Source organism: Bubalus kerabau, chromosome 11 (genome assembly GCF_029407905.1).
Source record: "Bubalus kerabau isolate K-KA32 ecotype Philippines breed swamp buffalo chromosome 11, PCC_UOA_SB_1v2, whole genome shotgun sequence".
Classification (NCBI taxonomy): domain Eukaryota; kingdom Metazoa; phylum Chordata; class Mammalia; order Artiodactyla; family Bovidae; genus Bubalus; species Bubalus kerabau.
Genome location: NC_073634.1, coordinates 77,919,034 through 77,932,880, shown reverse-complemented (window position 1 = coordinate 77,932,880; position 13,847 = coordinate 77,919,034). Strand labels below are relative to the sequence as shown.

Genomic DNA, 13,847 nt, shown 5'->3' with positions numbered 1-13,847 from the left:
GTCTCTTGCATTGCAGGCGGATTCAGCTGCTTTGCAGCTGGCAAAGAAGCTGACTTTGCTTTATATCAGGTTCTCTCAACATTAGCACTTGACATTTTGGGCAATACTTTCTTGTGGGGACTGTCTTATGCATTGTAGGATTTTCAGCAGCATCCCTGACCTCCTCTACTAGATATTAGGAGCACCCTTCATCCCAGTTGTTTTGACAACCCAGAAATGCCTCCAGCCATTGCCAGATGTCTTCTTAGTGGCACTGTTGCCTCCTGGTTGACACCCACTGCTTTATCTTTATACCATAGTTTCATAAAAACAATACTAATATATAAATGTTTTCTCTTTGAATGCAGCTAATTTTTTTAAAAGTAAATATGGGGTTTTATGGGCTTCCTCTGTGGCTCAGTGGTGAAGAATCCACCTGCAATGCAGGAGATGTGGAGACACAACTTAGCAACTGAACAACAACAAATATTCCTTTGTGTGTATATACTACGTGTTGTTCAGACATTTATCTGTTGGTGGACATCTGGATTGCTTCCATCTCCTGGCTTTTGTGAATAATGCCTCAACCACCAAATTCTTTTCTACACCCACTGCACCATTGTACATTTCCACCAGCAGGGTTCCAGGGCTCTAATCTCTCCACATCCCTGTCAATGCTTACTATTTTTGTTTTATTAAATAATAACTATTCTAATATGTATAAAGTGGGATCTGATTGTAACTAGGGATGCTGAGCATCTTTTTCATGTGCTGATTGGCTGTTCATATATCTTTTGGAGAAATGTCTGTTCACATCCTTTGCCCAGTTTTGAATTGGTTTGTTTTCCCTGCTGTTTTTAACTTGTATTTTTCTATTATTCACTTGATAGCTGCAAACCTTTGACTGCTTTCCAGAGTTCTGACTAAGTTGTTTCTAACAGTTTCTGCTTATCTTTCACTGTTTCTGTGGAGATAGTAGCTTGCAACTGCCTGTTCCCTCATTTTGCTGACAACACCCTCGAGTGCATTTTGGGAGTGGGGGTGGGGAGGATGGTTTACTGGAGTATAATTATTTACAATGTTGTGTTACTGATAGTTTCTGCTGTGCAGCATAGTGAGTCAGTTATATATATGTAACTCTTTTTTAGAGTCTATTCTCGCATAGGTCATTGCAGTATTGAATGGGGTTCCATGTGCTATTTAGTAGGTTCTTATTAGTTACCTGTATTATATGTAGTAGTTTATATATGTCAGCCAAGTTCAATTTTTAAATTTTAAATCTTGGATATATCTAGAATTTTAGTATGGATTCCTCATGGGTTTTTGTTTTATTCAATGAGTATAATCCATTAGTATCATCATTGACTTTGATGTTCCATTTTCCAGATTGGTCCAGTGGGAGCCTCTTCATGTAGTTTCAGTGTCCTTTTATGTCTTCATCATTCACTGAGCACCATCTTACTTTCTGGAGCAGTATGTTTCAGTTTCATTTGTTCTTTCTCTGCCTGTGTAATCAGCATTTTCTCTAAGGAGCCATGATTTCCTTTTTTAGGAAAATTGTATTTAGAAACCACGGTGTGAGTTTTTGGTATACTTATCTAGTGTAACCTTGTTTCCAGTACTTCTCAAAGAGCAGATGGCTTGGATTGTTTTAAACATTGACTTGTTTGATTATTTTAAAAATCAATTTGTTGTTTTTAAAAATTTTTTATTATTTATTTCACTTTCACTTTTCACTTTCATGCATTGGAGAAGGAAATGGCAACCCACTCGTGTTCTTGCCTGGAGAATCCCAGGGGCGGGGGAGTCTGGTGGGGTGCCATCTATGGGGTCGCACAGAGTCGGACACGACTGAAGCGACTTAGCAGCAGCAGCAGCAGCACCAAGTCTTAGTTGCAGCATGCAAGTTCTTTACTTGCAGCATACCCTTAGCTGCAGTGTGTCAACTCTGAGTTGTAGCATGTAGCATCTAGTTCCTTGACTTAGGGTCAAACCTGGGCCCCCTGCATTGGGAGCTTGGAGTGTTAGCCACTGGACCACCGGAATGCCCATGATTTCTGTGCTTATTTCTTACATCATTTTTGTTGTAAAGGCAAGAATATTGCAGAAAGTTTGGAAAAGAAAGAAAATAATCCACAATTTTATTACCTGCCAAAAATAACTATTTTCATTCTTGTTTCTCTCCATTTTTTCATATTCAATTTTTGCTGAAATTTTTATTTCCTATATTTTTCACTTATATGGTATCCTTTTCTTCATAATTATTTTTGAGGGATACATAATATCCCATCAGGGCTTCCCGGGTAGCTCAGCTGGTAAAGAATCCTCCTAAAATGCAGGAGACCCCGGTTTGATTCCTGGGTCAAGAAGATCTGCTGGAAAAGGGATAGGCTACCCACTCCAGTATTCTTGGGCTTCCCTGGTGGCTCAGATGGTAAAGAATCCACCTGCAATGCGGGAGACCTGGGTTCAATCCCTGGATTGAGAAGATCCCCTGGAGAAGGGCATGGCAACCCACTCCAGTATTCTTGCCTGGAGAATCCCCAGGGGCAGAGGAACCTGGTGGGCTATAGTCCACAGGGTCGCAAAGAGGCAGACACGACTGAGTGACTAAGCACAGCACAGTGTCCCATCAAGCAGCTATATCATGACCACTTTACTGCAGTTTCAATTTTTCCTGATGAAAAACAGCTGTGGTAGACATAGTTTATGTATATAGCTTACATTGTTGGTCTTTTAAGTTTCCAGAAATCTGGAAGATCAGGGGCAAAAGATATAACATGGTCAGTTTGCTTTCTCCTGAAATTGTGAGAATGAGTTTATATTGATTTCATATTTTGTTACTATTGGAAGTTGAATGAAATGTTTACATTCGCTTTTGTTTGTTATTAAATCAAACGGTACATTATTTTTCATCATAATATTTACAAAATCTTTTTTTTATCAGAAGATTATCCAAATCCTGAATTTACTTTTTACTATTACTTTACTCTAGGTGAAAGTGACAGCTTTGAGTCTGGTCATTTGTTCTTAAGACCTCTTTAGTGCTATTTTAGGAGTGTATAATAGCTTCAAAAATACTAATACATATGGGGGAATGAATTTATTTAAAATACTGTCTTAAAAACTTTAGCTTTTCCTTTTACAGTAAAACAAAAGAGAATGAAAGAAGTAGATAATCTTGAAAGTATAAAGGAAGAATGGTAAGTTGAGTAATGCATTTTCTTTGTACTATCTTTATTTTTATCACTGTTCATTTATTTAGTATATTTTCATTATGATTATTTGTTAAGTATCTATGAGTAATGTATTTGAAAGTTTGTATTTTTTTGCTGTACTCGCATTAAATGGATTTTTAGTGAAGTTTCTAAATATTTTTGTGATTAGCTTTTTGAAAAGTGTTAAATTTCTTTCTACTCACATATTATTTCTGTTATGTAACTGAGAATTTAAAGTAACTGTTTACTTCATTAGCCCCTCATATTATACTGTCTTGGAGTCATAGTGGAAATATAATGACTTTGGAGTCAAATAAACCCAACTTTGAATCTCATCTCTGTCTTCTACTACTTCTCTGGCCTTTGAGCGACTTAGATTCTTTGAGCTTCAATATCTCCTCTAAAAAGGGAGGGGGCATACATAAATATCTGAAAAGTTTTTGTGAGAATTAGCCAATTCAAAACACTGAGTATAGTATTAACACGTAACAGGCACCCAATAAATTGTAGATGTAAAGTTTGTGGTTCTTATTAATACAGAGTTCTTTATTCTCCCTTATCTGAGATGAAATATTTATTTTTGTATTACGTTCTTTTTGTCTTAAATATTCAAAGATGTAAGCACCTTTCATTCATAGTCCATTTACAAAGATAAATAAGTGTTTATATTAACAGATGTTTTGTGAACACTTTCTATACCAAAGATTGTTATTTTTTCACTGGAGGATTTATTATTTCATGTAAATATCTGATCAGTTCAGTTCAGTTGCTCAGTCGTGTCCGACTCTTTGCGACCCCATCAATTGCAGTGGGCCAGGCCTCCCTGTCCATCACCAACTCCCGGAGTTCATACAAACTCATGTCCATCATGTCAGTGATGCCATCCAGCCATCTCATCTTCTGTCATCCCTTTCTCCTCCTGCCCCCAACCCCTCCCAGCATCAGAGTCTTTTCCAATGAGTCAACTCTTCGCATGAGGTGGACACAGTATTGGAGTTTCAGCTTTAGCATCAGTCCTTCCAGTGAACACCCAGGACTCATCTCCTTTAGAATGGACTGGTTGGATCTCCTTGCAGTCCAAGGGACTCTCAAGAGTCTTCTCCAACACCACAGTTCAAAAGCATCAATTCTTCGACACTCAGCTTTCTTCACAGTCCAACTCTCACATCCATACATTACTACTGGAAAAACCATAGCCTTGACTAGACGGACCTTTGTTGGCCGAGTAATGTCTCTGCTCTTTAATATGCTATCTAGGTTGGTCATAACTTTCCTTCCAAGGAGTAAGTGTCTTTTAATTTCATGGCTGCAATCACCATCTGCAGTGATTTTGGAGCCCAGAAAAATAAAGTCTGACACTGTTTCCACTGTTTCCCCATCTATTTGCCATCAAGTGATGGGACCAGATGCCATGATCTTCGTTTTCTGAATGTTGAGCTTTAAGCCAACTTTTTCACTCTCCTCTTTCACTTTCATCAAGAGGCTTCTGAGTTCCTCTTCACTTTCTGCCATAAGGGTGGTGTCACCTGCATATCTGAGGTTATTGAGATTTCTCTCAGCAATCTTGATTCCAGCTTGTGCTTCTTCCAGCCCAGCGTTTCTCATGATGTACTCTGCATAGAAGTTAAATAAGCAGGGTGACAATATACAGCCTTGACGTACTCCTTTTCCTATTTGGAACCAGTCTTGTTCCACACCCAGTTCTAACTATTGCTTCCTGACCTGCATTAGGTTTCTCAAGAAGCAGGTCAGGTGGTCTGGTATTCCCATCTCTTGAAGAATTTTCCACAGTTTATTGTGATCCACACAGTCAAAGGCTTTGGCATAGTCAAGAAAGCAGAAATAGATGTTTTTCTGGAACTCTCTTGCTTTTTCCAAGATCCAGCGGATGTTGGCAATTTGATCTCTGGTTCCTCTGCCTTTTCTAAAACCTGCTTGAACTTCTGGAAGTTTATGGTTCACGTATTACTGAACCCTGGCTTGGAGAATTTTGAGCATTACTTTAGTAGCATGTGAGATGAGTGCAATTGTGCGGTAGTCTGAGCATTCTTTGGCATTGCCTTTCTTTGGGATTGGAATGAAAACTGACCTTTTCCAGTTCTGTGGCCACTGCTGAGTTTTCCAAAGTTGCTGGCATATTCAGTGCAACACTTTCACAGCATCATCTTTCAGGATTTGAAATAGCTCAACTGGAATTCCATCACCTCTACTAGCTTTGTTCATAGTGATGCTTTCTAAGGTCCACTTGATTTCACATTCCAGGATGTCTGGCTCTAGGTCAGTGATCACACCATCATGATTATCTGGGTTGTGAAGATCTTTTTTGTACAGTTCTTCTGTGTATTCTTGCCACCTCTTCTTAATATCTTCTGCTTCTGTTAGGTCCATACCATTTCTGTCCTTTATCGAACCCATCTTTGCATGAAATATTCCCTTGGTATCTCTAATTTTCTTGAAGAGATCTCTACTCTTTCCCATTCTGTTATTTTCCTTTATTTGTTTGCATTGATCACTGAGGAAGGCTTTCTTATCCCTCCTTGCTATTCTTTGGAACACTGCATTCAGATGCTTCTATCTTTCCTTTTCTCCTTTGTTTTTCACTTCTCTTCTTTTCACAGCTATTTGTAAGGCCTCCCCAGACAGCCATTTTGCTTTTTTGCATTTCTTTTCCATGGGGATGGTCTTGATCCCTGTCTCCTGTACAATGTCACAAACCTCTGTGACACTCTATCAGATCTAGTCCCTTAAATCTATTTCTCACTTCCACTGTATAATCATAAGGGATTTGATTTAGGTCATACCTGAATGGTCTAGTGGTTTTCCCTACTTCCTTCAATTTAAGTCTGAATTTGGCAATAAGGAGTTCATGATCTGAGCCACAGTCAGCTCCCAGTCTTGTTTTTGCTGACTGTATAGAGTTTCTCCATCTTTGGCTGCAAAGAATATATTCAGTCTGATTTTGGTGTTGACCATCTGGTGACGTCCATGTGTAGAGTCTTCTCTTGTGTTGTTGGAAGAGGGTATTTGCTATGACCAGTGTGTTCTCTTGGCAAAACTCTATTAGCCTTTGCCCTGCTTCATTCCGTATTCCAAGGCCAAATTTGCCTGTTACTCGAGGTGTTTCTTGACTTCCTACTTTTGCATTCCAGTCCCCTATAATGAAAAGGACATCTTTTTTGGGTGTTAGTTCTAAAAGATCTTGTAGGTCTTCATAGAACCATTCAACTTCAGCTTCTTTCAGTGTTACTGGTTGGGACATAGACCTGGATTACTGTCATATTGAATGGTTTGCCTTGGAAACGAACAGAAATCATTCTGTCGTTTTTGAGATTGCATCCAAGTACTGCATTTCGGACTCTTGTTGACCATGATGGCTACTCCATTTCTTCTAAGGGATTCCTGCCCGCAGTAGTAGATATAATGGTCATCTGAGTTAAATTCACCCATTCCAGTCCATTTTAGTTCGCTGATTCCTAGAATGTCTGTGTTCACTCTTGCCATTTCCTGTTCGACCACTTCCAATTTGCCTTGATTCATGGACCTGACATTCCAGGTTCCTATGCAATATTGCTCTTTACAGCATCGGACCTTTTTTCTATCACCAGTCACATCCACAAGTGGGTATTGTTTTTGCTTTGGCTCCATCCCTTCATTCTTTCTGGAGTTATTTCTCCACCGATCTCCAGTAGCATATTGGGCACCTATTGACCTGGGGAGTTCCTCTTTCAGTATCCTATCATTTTGCCTTTTCATACTGTTCATGGGGTTCTCAAGGCAAGAATACTGAAGTGGTTTGCCATTCCCTTCTCCAGTGGACCACATTCTGTCAGCCCTCTCCACCATGACCCGCCCGTCTTGGGTGGCCCCACTCAGCATGGCTTAGTTTCATTGAGTTAGACAAGGCTGTGGTCCATGTGATTAGATTGACTAGTTTTCTGTGATTATGGTTTCAGTGTGTCTGCCCTCTGATGCCCTCTCGCAACACCTACCATCTTACTTGGGTTTCTCTTATCTTGGACGTGGGGTATCTCTTCATGGTTGCTCCAGCAAAGCGCAGCTGCTGCTCCTTACCTTGGATGAGGGGTATCTCCTCACGGCCGCCCCTCCTGACCTTGAACGTGGAGTAGCTTCTCTCAGCCCTCCTGCGCCTGGTGGCTCAGACGGTAAAGCGTCTGCCTACAATGCGGGAGACCCGGGTTCAATACCTGGGTCAGGAAGGTCTCCTGGAGAAGGGAATGGCAACCCACTCCAGTATCCTAGCCTCCCCCGCCCCAAAAAAGGGGCTCAAAGAAATATCTGATACTAACTATAGAATTGTGAGGTTGTGTCAGGAGCCTCTAAGACCACCTCCAAATGTGATGATTGCTTAGAGGAATCACAGGATTCAGCATACAGTCATACTAATGACTAAGATTTTGCAAAGAAAGGACACTTTCCATGGGGTGATGTCCAGGGGAAACCAGACATAAGCTCCCAAGAGTCCTCACCCAGTGGATGCAGCAGGACACATGCTTCATTCCTCCAGTAATAAGTCATGACAGCACATATGAGATGTCTACTAGGGAAGTTCACTGGAAATGAGCCTAGGGCTTATAGTGGGGGCACATATTAAAATTCCAGGCTCTCATGAGGAACGTGAACAGGGCTTTCAAAGAATAGCAATCATCAGGCCTGCTCTGTTAACGCTTTTCTACACAGAAATAAGTTGAATGATTTTAAAAATTAACTTAGGACCTCTTTTAACAGTTGTATGGAGACATTATTTGCATACCATAATACTTTAAATTCATCCATTTAAAGTATACAATTCAGTGGTTTTTAGTACATTCGTAGGATTGTTAAACCAGTCAGTTTTATAACATTTATATCACCCCAGAGAGAACCCCATACCTATTAGCAATCATGCCCCATTCTCCTGTGTCCTACCCCTGACAACCACTAATATGTTCTCTGAATCTCTGGATTTGCTTATTCTGGACATTTCATATATCTGGAATCAGAGAATGTGTGGTCTTTTGTGACTAACTTTCATTTAGCATAATGTTTTCAAGCTTCATAATGTTGTAGCATGTAATCAGTACTTTAAATTTCAGTTCAGTTCAGGAGGCCTGGCGTGCTGTGATTCATGGGGTCGCAAAGAGTCGGACACAACTGAGCGACTGATCTGATCTGATCAGTTGCTCAGTCATGTCCTACTCTTTGCGACCCCACAGATTGCAGCAAGCCAGGCCTCCCTATCCATCACCAACTCCCAGAGCTTGCTCAGACTCATATCCATTGAGTCAGTGATGACATAAACGTTAAATAATTAGTAAGATGTCTATACAAAAAGCTATATTAAGTTTTTGTACTTTTTGTTACTAGAGAAATCCCTAAGACTTCATGACTCTTTACTTAGCCAATACAGCTTTGATAATCTAGTTTCAGAGTTACAAAAAAGGGTATTGATATTTGCATCATAAATGGGTAATGACAAGTGAGGGAAAGGATGATAGAGTAGGAAACAAAGATGAAATAAAATTGTCTGTATGTATTTTATTTTTAACTAGAGTTTACATTTGCATCTATTCTTTGTTTTATACAGTTCTATGGAATTTGACAAATAGTGCAAATGTGTGTAATGTTGCATTTTTTATCCCACATACCAGTAGTTAATTGTTGGTATACAAGAAAGCACTGACTTTTGTATATTAAATTTGTGTCCTGCAACTTTGCTACAACTGCTTATTGTTCCAAGAGTTTTTTGTTGTTGTTGATTCTTTTGGATTTTCTATGTAAATCCTTTCTGTGTAAGTCTTGTTATCTGCGAACAAAGACAATTTTGCTTCCTTTCTGATCTGTTTGTATTTTTTTGTTTCCTTTCTTTGTCTTACTGGTTTAGCTAGGGTTTCCAACATGGCATTGAAGAGGAGTGGTGAAAAGGGGCATCCTTGTTTTGGTCCTGATCTTAGGAGAAAAGCATTTTGTTTCTCATCACTAAGTATAACATTAGGTTGAGAGAGTTCCTCTGTATTCCTAATTTGCTGAGTTTTTAATCATGAATAGATGTTCTGTTGATACGATCATATGAATTTTCTTTAGTGTGTCAATGTGATGGATTACATTAATTGATTTTCTAATGTTGAACCAGTCTTCAGTTCAGTTCAGTTGCTCAGTCGTGTCCGACTCTTTGTGACCCCATGAATCACAGCACACCAGGCCTCCCTGTCCATCACCAACTCCCAGAGTTCACTCAGACTAACGTCCATCGAGTCAGTGATGCCATCCAGCCATCTTATCCTCTGTCATCCCCTTCTCCTCCTGCCCCCAATCCCTCCCGGCATCAGAGTCTTTTCCAATGAGTCAACTCTTCGCATGACGTGGCCAGAGTACTGGAGTTTCAGCTTCAGCATCATTCCTTCCAAAGAAATCCCAGGGCTGATCTTCTTCAGAATGGACTGGTTGGATTTCCTTGCAGTCCTACTTGGTTGTGGTGTACAATTTTACATATTATTGGATTCAAAATGCTAGTATTTTATTGAGGATTTTGCATTTATACTTGAGAGTTTTCCTGTAGTTTTCTTGAAATGTCTTTATCTGGTTCACGAGTATTTAGGTAATGCTGTCATCATAGAATGAGTTAGAAGTATTCCCTTCTGCTTTTATTTTCTGTGAGCGATTGTAGAGAACTGATATCAGTTCTTCTTCAAGTGTTTGATAGAACTCACCAGCGAAGTCATCTGTGCCTGGTGCTTTCTGTTTTGGAAGATTATCATTTACTGATTTTTTTTTTTTTTCTTTTTGCCATGTTGAAATTCCCTGATTCAATTTCTTTAATACATGTAAGCCTATTCATATTCTCTATTCCCCCTCATGTGAGTTTTGATAGATTGTGCTTTTCAAGGAATTGATCCATTTGCTCTAATCTAATTTGTAGGTGTGCATCTCTAACACATTGTACCCTGAACCTCTTAAAAGCCTAGATTAGGGAATTCCGTGGCGTTGCAGTGATTAGGACTCTGCTCTCACTGCCAAAGGCCCGGGTTCAGTCTGAATTCAGTTTCAGATCTATGAACTAAGATCCTATAAGCCATGTGTTATGGCCAAAAAAAGAAAAGGAAAAAAAAAACACAAACAACAATAAAAAAGCCTAAACTATTTATTATTTATCTGTGTGTCTTGCCCACCCAGCATAGTAGGTAGTCAATAAATGTTTGGATGACTTGGGTTAAAGGACTTGTAAAACTTCAGCTACACTGGATGCTCAGGTTTATTTGCTTTGTACCTAGTAATTAACTATACACTGCTTTCTGAACAGAAGGAACAAATACCAAAAAGCATAAAGTGGTTGTAAAGATATTATTGTCTAATATTTGAGCGCTTACTGTGTGCCAACATGTGTACTAGTATGCACAGTACTATATACCAGGTGTAAATAAGCCTCTAAGTGTATCACATTTAATCTTGACAACAACCCTGTTAGATAGGTAGTGATACTAAGACATCATATAGATCGTCTTAAGAGTATTTATAAAGAGAATTACCTAGAAGAGTAATTCCTAAAAGAATATACCTAAATTGAAACATTGCCCGTAAGAGACAATCTAGGACAGTGATTAAGAGTAGGGACATTAGAGGCCTGAGTTCAGTTTCCAGCTCTGACTCCAATAGCTGCCTCCAATGGCTTTGTGATTGTGGGCAAATTGCTTAAGCTTATTCTTTATCTATTAGGTGAGGATAAAATCAATATGTGCCTTTTAGGTCAACATGAAGATTGAATGAGATAACATGTGTAAAGTACTTAGAATAGTTCCTATCATTTATTGATAAATGCTTAATAAATATTAGCTATTAACAGAGGCTTTATAATGCATCATGGCTAATAGCATAGACTTGGAAGATAGATTAACAGAGTTCAAATTCTGTTTCTGCCACTTACTAGCTGTGTAACGTCTAACATGTAACTTAATCTCTTAACGTGTTAACCTCTTCATGACTCATTTCCTTGTCTGTAAAATGCAGATAAGAGTAGCTGCCTTGTAGGTCCTGCACAGTGTAAGAGCTGTATAAGTGTTATTATTTATGAAACCTGAGAAGTTATATCTCAGTACATTTATAAATTTTCTATGTGCTTTAGAAGTTTTTGTCAAACAAAATCTTAGGTGATATTTCTTATATGACAAAATATAAACACAGATGCATACACAGACGAATGGTAGTTGGGGTGGGCAGAAAAGGATGGAGGAAGGTGGTCAAAAGGCACAACCTTCCAGTTATAAATATTAGTAAGTCATGGGATGTCACATGTATTATGGCAACTCTAGTTAATAATAATGTATTGCATATTTACTAAGAGTAAATCTTAAAAAGTTCTCATCACAAGGAGAAAAATTCTGTTGCTGTGCATACTGATGGATGTTAACTATGAATTAAGACTTGCTGTGATGATCATTCTGCAGAATATACAAACATTGAATCATTACGCTATATTTCTGAACCTAAAATAATGTTATATGTCAGTTATATTTCAATTTACTAAGAAAGAAAAAAACCCAGTAGAGTATTAAACCACTACAAATGAAAGTCTTGAGTGGGAAATTTTATTCTGAAGTGCACAAAGGGTCAAAGCTATGATTATGACTGTTCTTCACACATTATTGCCTTTCATTTCAAGAGTGCTCTCTGTTACCAAAAAATACACAGTAACCCCTGTTAAAGCCATTTTGAGACCTTTACAAAGAACACATATTTTTTTCACTTTGGACCAGTGGTTTTTCCACATGGCAAGATGTACCCATCCCACCCCAAGGGGTCATCTGGCATTGTCTGAAGGTGTTTTTTATTATAAAACTGGAATGTAGAGGGATGTGCACGCTACTGCTCGCAGACACTGCTGAACCTCCTACAATGGATGGGCCAGCCAGCTCAACAAAGAATTATCTCTCCCCAAGTGTCAATGGACTGAAGTTGAGAAAGCTCTGCTCTGGACCAAAAGGGTTAATGCCTTTTTCCCAAGGGTACATATCTACTATCTTAATTTAAAATAGGATCTCTGACTTCAACATGGAGGTAGAGTCTCAGTGTTATATCCCTTAACCAGAGCAATTTATGTAAACTTTAGAGAATTAGTGATCAGTAATGCTTCTTCTTTTTGTGTCTGTTTGTGTGTAGGGTTTGTGAAACAGGATCTGACCACCAACCTCTTAGTGATAGTCAACAAAAAAATTGTGAATATTTTGTTGACAGCCTTTTTGAGGAAGCGCAGAAGGTTGGTGCCAAGTGTTTGTCTCCCACTGAACAAAAGAAACAGGTAAGAGTCCATAAATCTTTTCCTCTCCTGATGTTTCTCAAATATGGACCTTTAGAGGTCAAAACTGTTTTCGTACTAATCAGTTCAGTTCAGTTGTGTCCAACTGTTTGCGACCCCATAAATCACAGCACGCCAGGCCTCCTTGTCCATCACCAACTCCTGGAGTTCACTCAAACTCATGTCCATCGAGTCTGTGATGCCATCCAGCCATCTCATCCTCTGTCGTCCCCTTCTCCTCCTGCCCCCAATCCCTCCCAGCATCAGAGTCTTTTCTAATGAGTCAACCCTTCACATGAGGTGGCCAAAGTACTGGAGTTTCAGCTCTAGCATCATTCCTTCCAAAGAAATCCCAGGACTGATCTCCTTCAGAATGGACTGGTTGGATCTCTTTGCAGTCCAAGGGACTCTCAAGAGTCTTCTCCAACACCACAGTTCAAAAGTATCAATTCTTCTGTGCTCAGCTTTTGTACTAATAATAAGATACTATTTACTTTTTTCACTGTATTGAGTTTGCACTGATATTGCAAAAGCAATGGTCAACAAAACTGGCACCTCAGGAGGAACTGAGGCTGTGGCACCACACAGCACCACATCGTACCAGTACTCTACTCTTTTCTTTGCACTTGCAGGGGGTGAAAAACACTGGTTTCAATTAAGAATGTCCAAAAAACAAAAAAATTAAGAATGTCCTTGATAGAGCAGTGAAACTTATAGGTTCCATTAAATCCTAACACTTCAATAACCTATCTTACTAACTTTCTGTATAATAAAATATGAAGTATATACATAAAATGAGGCTTCCCTGGTGGCTCAGACAGTAAAAAATCTGCCTGCAATGCAGGAGACCCAGGTTCATTCCCTGGAGAAGGAAATGGCAACCCACTCTAGTATTCTTGCCTGGAGAATTCCATGGACAAAGGAGACTGTACAGTCCATGGGTTGCAAAGAGTTGAACACGACTGAGAGACTAATACACACACACACATATGTGAAACTCTTCTGCAATATACAGAAGTATCTTAAGGAAAAGTACAGTTGCTTGAGATGCAAGCTGAACAGTCTGCTTTTTCATGGTGTACTGTTTTTACTTGAAAGGATGCTTTACAGACAACTGATTTTTCAGTCTTGGCTATTCGGCAGACATTTCCTCAAAATGTATAAAGGGAGTCTGACACTTCAAGGAAGTGAGATGATCCAGAAGATGTTGAGAGATGAAATATTGCTAACAGTAACACTGACAGTTCTTTTTTTAAGCAAATTATTGTGTTTTTCTTTTTAAATAATTTTACTTATTTATTTATTTTTGCCTGTGCTGGGTCTTCAATGCCGCGCAGACCTTTCTCTAGTTGTGGTGAGCAAGG

General features: G+C 39.1%; 1 protein-coding gene across 7 annotated transcripts in view; it reads left to right on the top strand.

Annotated features, from left to right (window-relative positions):
* Nucleotides 1-13,847, top strand: part of UBXN2A (UBX domain protein 2A) — a 34,627-nt gene that overhangs the window by 8,781 nt on the left and 11,999 nt on the right. For all 7 annotated transcript variants that reach the window (XM_055540823.1, XM_055540827.1, XM_055540825.1 and 4 more), the window contains 2 exons: nt 3,128-3,182; nt 12,348-12,486. In XM_055540823.1, the coding sequence (XP_055396798.1) occupies nt 3,128-3,182; nt 12,348-12,486 (194 nt within the window). The remainder of the gene's footprint in view (nt 1-3,127; nt 3,183-12,347; nt 12,487-13,847) is intronic.